At 41.4% G+C, this 5,201-nt stretch overlaps 1 protein-coding gene across 2 annotated transcripts; it reads left to right on the top strand.

Moving 5' to 3' along the window:
- The first annotated feature begins 1,495 nt into the window (after window positions 1-1,495).
- On the top strand, window positions 1,496-4,854 carry LOC148032186 (aldehyde dehydrogenase family 2 member B7, mitochondrial-like). 2 transcript variants are annotated; one of them, XM_087682814.1, is made up of 11 exons: window positions 1,497-1,902; window positions 2,007-2,134; window positions 2,215-2,357; window positions 2,520-2,670; window positions 2,759-2,988; window positions 3,246-3,335; window positions 3,436-3,609; window positions 3,726-3,863; window positions 3,951-4,088; window positions 4,195-4,256; window positions 4,472-4,854. In XM_087682814.1, the coding sequence occupies exons 3-11, from the start codon at window positions 2,346-2,348 to the stop codon at window positions 4,743-4,745; spliced, it is 1,269 nt and encodes a 422-aa protein (XP_087538940.1). In that variant the 5' UTR covers window positions 1,497-1,902; window positions 2,007-2,134; window positions 2,215-2,345; the 3' UTR covers window positions 4,746-4,854. The 2 variants fall into 2 exon arrangements, with proteins under 2 accessions (XP_087538939.1, XP_087538940.1); XM_087682813.1 differs by lacking the exon at window positions 2,007-2,134 and having other exon boundaries at window positions 1,496-1,902.
- The last annotated feature ends 347 nt before the right edge of the window (window positions 4,855-5,201 follow it).

The raw sequence follows: 5,201 nt of genomic DNA, 5'->3' as shown, positions 1-5,201 counted from the left end.
ATACAAGATATATAGTGTGTGTATATATAAAATAATGAATTAATAGGTTAATGTATATATGCATTATGTGTTATGTATATATGTCAATATATAACTATATTTTATAATATTAATCAATGTATTACTATTTTAACTAATAATTATTATGTATGTTTATCTTTCATGTATTAATGATAATTTTAATATGCATATTATAATTATTAATGATTTTATATACTTGAATAGATATTAATAATTAATTATGAATACATTAATTAATTATTAATAGAAGATATGCACTTATATTTTAATTAACATTTTATACATATATAATTATATAAATATGTTATTAATTATTGAGAGAGAGAGAGAGAGAGAGAGAGAGAGAGAGAGAGAGAGAGAGAGAGAGAGAGAGAGAGAGAGAGAGAGAGAGAGAGAGAGAGAGAGAGAGAGAGAGAGAACTTTTGACACGTGAAATTTGCACATCCTTCAATGTTACATAGTGGTAGAGTGTGTAACAAGGCCTCAAAAGGGTTCCATATGAATCCAACCCAAACTCGAGCGCCATTTTATTTGTGGGGCACACATTTTAAAAGTTGCCATCAAGGTTAGTCAAGGTTGGAATTATTGCTACACCAATGTGTCTATGGATGACCATTGATCCGTAGCAAAGGTGTACAAATGTTTGCTTGTCCCCCAAAAAAGGGAGAATGGGTACTCAATTTTCACACAAACTTGAAGGTGGTTGATTCTTGCATGTTGTAAACTTATTTGCTTGGATGAGTATGAAGAGGGCCTAAATTGTAAGGGTTCAAGCAAACCAAGTAGATTGCACCATAACTTTTTGGATGTGAAGGCATTTTGGTTATAAAGATGACTATGAAGCAAGGTGGTGTCAACCGCAGGGCCTCATAGCAAGGTAATACGAAACAACATTGCGAATGAGTTAGCCAATATGAAACAAGGGATCATGTGGATAAGTTTTCCACTCTACATCCATTCTCGTGGAGTTAGAGTGAAAAATAAAAGTTCATAATAGGTGCACTTCTTAGGTGTCCAACAAACTATGGGCCAAGTCTGAACCTGTGTTCATAGAAAACCAAGGTTTATTGTCAAGTGAATTGTTCAATTCGAAAAGAGCCCTTGCATTAATTAGGGAAAAACATGATTAACTTTAACTATCTCTGCCCGCCCGCTTAATGATAATATGTTGAGAAAACCTTTAAAATCTTCCAAATTGGTCATTTTTTAGATGCAAAAAGGATTGTTAAATTAAATGAATGCGAGCGAGGGATTACACCAAGACTTTCAATCTAGCGAGACGATGAGACCCTAGACCCTCGACCCTCGACCCTCGACGACGAACTCAACGTGTAGTCCCGTAGTCCCATTAGCGCTGGTAAACTTACAAGAGCCCATTATTACTTGAGGTAGTGAGTGTTGGGTGGTGTGGGTATCAATTTCTAGGGTTGTAAGGAAGAGAGGTGCCTGCAGGTTGGAAAAGTGATACAGAGAGAGTGGGATAGATGATGTCCCGGCTGAGCTACTACTACCTCCCTAAAGACGGTAATTGTTTTAAGGTTGGCTTCCTCTTTCCTTCTCGCACTCTACGCGCGCGAGTACGCTGAGGGAATCTGAATCTGAATTTCTTACTATTACCCTTCGAAAAGGACTCCATGCCACCATGGCCGACGCCTTTCTTAAACGATCGCAAGTATACCGCACGACAGACGCAGACGCGCACCCTCACACTCACACATTTACACAGGCGCACAGACACAGAGAGAGAGAGAGAGAGAGAGAGAGAGAGAGAGAGAGAGAGGTGTTTGTGTGTGTAATCTCGGCCCTGTCCCATGGAGCCCCCTGTTCCAATCAAATACAGCAAGCTCTTCATCGGAGGACAGTTTGTTGAGGCCTGCTCCGGTGAGTGCTCTTCGTACTTTGTCTCTCTTCCAGTCCCTTCTTTTCAAATGCATCCATCTCTCGATCGTACAGATCATCATAGGCTAGAGCTCTGCATTCAGCAGGATGATTCTCTCATTTGTTACACCATTGTGTCAATGGCGGATTTCATTTTGTACACCGCAATGTCAGTGGTGGAGTCCCATCTGGTACGAGATTATGCCAATGGAAGGTCTTATTTAGCACAACATCAGTAAGTCGAATGGAAGGTCTCTTTTTTTTTAAATTTTCGGTACAACATTATATGTCTTCCCTGGGGGGCCTTGGGTGCAGGAAAAACATTCCCGACGTATGATCCTCGATCAGGTGATGTAATCACGCATGTATCAGAGGCTGATGAAGAGGATATTGACCGAGCAGTGAAGGCAGCACGGCAGGCATTCGAGGAAGGACCATGGCCGCGCATGACTGGCTATGTAGGTGAACTGATAAGAATGTTGTTTCAGGGATGGTGAATATTAAAATGCCTAGGAGTCTAATGTCTACACAGTATAACTGTCTGGCATATGCATTTGCTAAAGAAGGAGACTGGGCATTGACTCCCCCTACCCCCTTCCTGTCTGCTTGCTTGGATGCAGGCAAGGAGCCAAGTAGTGTTCAAGCTAGCCGATTTGCTAGAACAGCATAGTGATGAGCTTGCCGCTCTTGAGACACTCGACAATGGGAAGCCTCTGCTCCTCTCCAAATTTGTCAATGCCACAACAATTGCAAGTGTTCGCTCTCATGCAGGTGAGTCAGAAACACCTATATAGCTCATTATTTCTGCTAAATTGTGCTCTCTTTGTAAATGCTGTCTTCCTTGTGGCAATGGGTTCAGGTTGGGGTGATAAAATTACCGGTCATACAGCGAAGGTTAATGGCCCCTTCCATGCCTATACATTGATGGAACCTGTCGGTGTAGTAGGGCAAATTATTCCATGGAACTTCCCGACTTACATGTTCATGACCAAACTTGTATGTGCGATTATCTGTGGGAACACAGTTGTAGTGAAGCCTGCAGAACAGACTCCACTGACTGCTCTTTTCTGCGCCCAACTTACAGCGGAGGTGTGTGCATGTATCATGGCTCAATTAACTTCCTGAAATCATCATTATCTCAGAATACATGCCTATTTGCCAGTTGGCATTTAAACTTTTACCTGAGCATTTCACCTCATGCTTGTAACCATTAGGAGAACCAATCCTTTGTGTGAGGACCGTCAGAAGGTTAGGTATATATTTGTGGATATATAACGACTATACCAAGTTTGCAACCAAATGTTTCCTGCACTGAAGATGCCATTTGATGCTTGCTTTTGATGCAGGCTGGCATTCCCCCAGGAGTTGTAAATGTTGTTCCTGGGTATGGTTCCAAAGCAGGTGCAGCTGTTGGGCGTCACATGGGAATTGACAAGGCAAGTTGCTACATGAGTCATTGGATCTCTGTCAATCATTCTGGTCTTTTGTTCTGTTGTGATGGCTTACCGTTTTTTCCTATGAATTGTATCGATGTAGCTGGTATTTACAGGATCAACAGAAGTTGGACGACTGTTGTTGGAAGCATCGGCTAAAAGCAACTTGAAGCCTGTAACATTAGAGCTAGGGGGCAAATCTCCATTGATCATATGTGATGATGCAGACATAAATCAGGCTGTTGAGATTGCTCACGGAGCTCTTTTTTTCAACATGGTTTGTTATCATCATGCTTCTACCTTTGAAGTGTTTGTGCTGTGAATGGTTTTTAAAACATAGTATTCAGGGACATGCGATAGTTTCGCCCTCATCCTCATGATATTTTTTGCCAGGGTCAAGTCTGCACAGCAGGGTCACGCGTGTTTGTTCAAGAAGGCATCCATGATGAGTTCCTTGAGAAATCAGTCAAACGAGCTAAAGCCAAGGTGGTAGGAGATCCCTTTCAACTTGATGTAGATCATGGTCCACAGGTATATTCTCAATGTCCATTGAAAATTGCTTACTGCATATTGCCTCTCTAAATAAAATTGATACTATGAGGCCATGTTTCATGCTAGGTGGATCAAGCACAGTTCGACAAAATTATGAAGTATATAACTTTGGGACATGAGGAGGGTGCAACATTGATGACAGGAGGCAATCGCTTTGGGAGTAAGGGCATGTTTGTTGAGCCTACCATTTTCTCTAATGTGAAGGTATATCCTTGTCGAAAGACTACTGATGGCACAAGAGAATTCTCTGACATGCTAAATAGTTCAGAGCTTCATATGCATTTTATTCAATGTCCTATATGGGTGACAGGACAATATGGCAATTGCAAGGGAGGAGATATTTGGGCCTGTCATGAGCGTCTTAAAGTTCAAGTAAGTCTGGAGTCCTTTCCCCTTCACAAGGATAGATCAATGCAAGTCAATGGAAATTCAACTATGGATACATTCTCAGTGCTGTCTCTTTCACTTTGGAGGACGTAGAAAGGCACCTATGGGATGATATACAAGCTGAGGGATTTTGGATTTGCGATTGCATTTGAGCGGGGTGATGTATAAACTGACGGCTTTTGGGGTTGCAATTTTTGCAGGACAATAGATGAAGTCCTCCAACGTGCCAACAACACTTGTTATGGTCTGGCAGCAGCAGTACTCACCAAGAACTTAGATGTGGCCAACCGTGTGTCACGTGCCCTCAAAGCAGGAACTGTTTGGATCAACACCTACAATATTTTAGACCCAGTGATGCCTTTTGGTGGCTATAAGATGAGTGGCATTGGTCGGGAGAATGGAATAACTGGTTTGCATGAATACATGCAAGTCAAGACCATTATCACCAAATTAGACCAACCCTCTTACCTTTAATCCTATACATTGAGAGGCACCACCCACACACCCACACAGATTCTTAAATGATCTAATTGTGGATCTATACTCACCCATCCAATACAAGTTTCTACCTTTTGTCCTGCTACGAACAGTTGTATGAATGCTGTAGAACAGTCAATGGAAAGTGAAGATACATCTGTCTATCTTACTTGGCTTTATTTATTAGCACCCAAAACTGCAAACAAGACTTCATAATTCTTTAAGGCCTGTAAGAAGTGTTTAAGTCAAAAGGTTGCATGATAGAATGGATCTAGGTTTTATGACCTCTTTTCTCCCTTCCTAGTGACCTGCAAAATCATGGCTCACACAGACCAATTCCAAGAGGTGAAGCGAGCTTCCTCTTAAAGTAGTTTTAGCCATAATTCTTGATGCTAATGCCATGGTGAGAGGCAGTGCAAAGAGAACTAAAGTAAAAGAACACAACACAGACTA

This window comes from Lygodium microphyllum, chromosome 8 (assembly GCF_053477565.2).
Source record: "Lygodium microphyllum isolate KBCC chromosome 8, Lygodium_microphyllum_v1.1.10, whole genome shotgun sequence".
NCBI lineage: Eukaryota > Viridiplantae > Streptophyta > Polypodiopsida > Schizaeales > Lygodiaceae > Lygodium > Lygodium microphyllum.
Note: the sequence above shows the minus strand (reverse complement) of the source record. Positions and strands in the feature narration are given on the sequence as shown.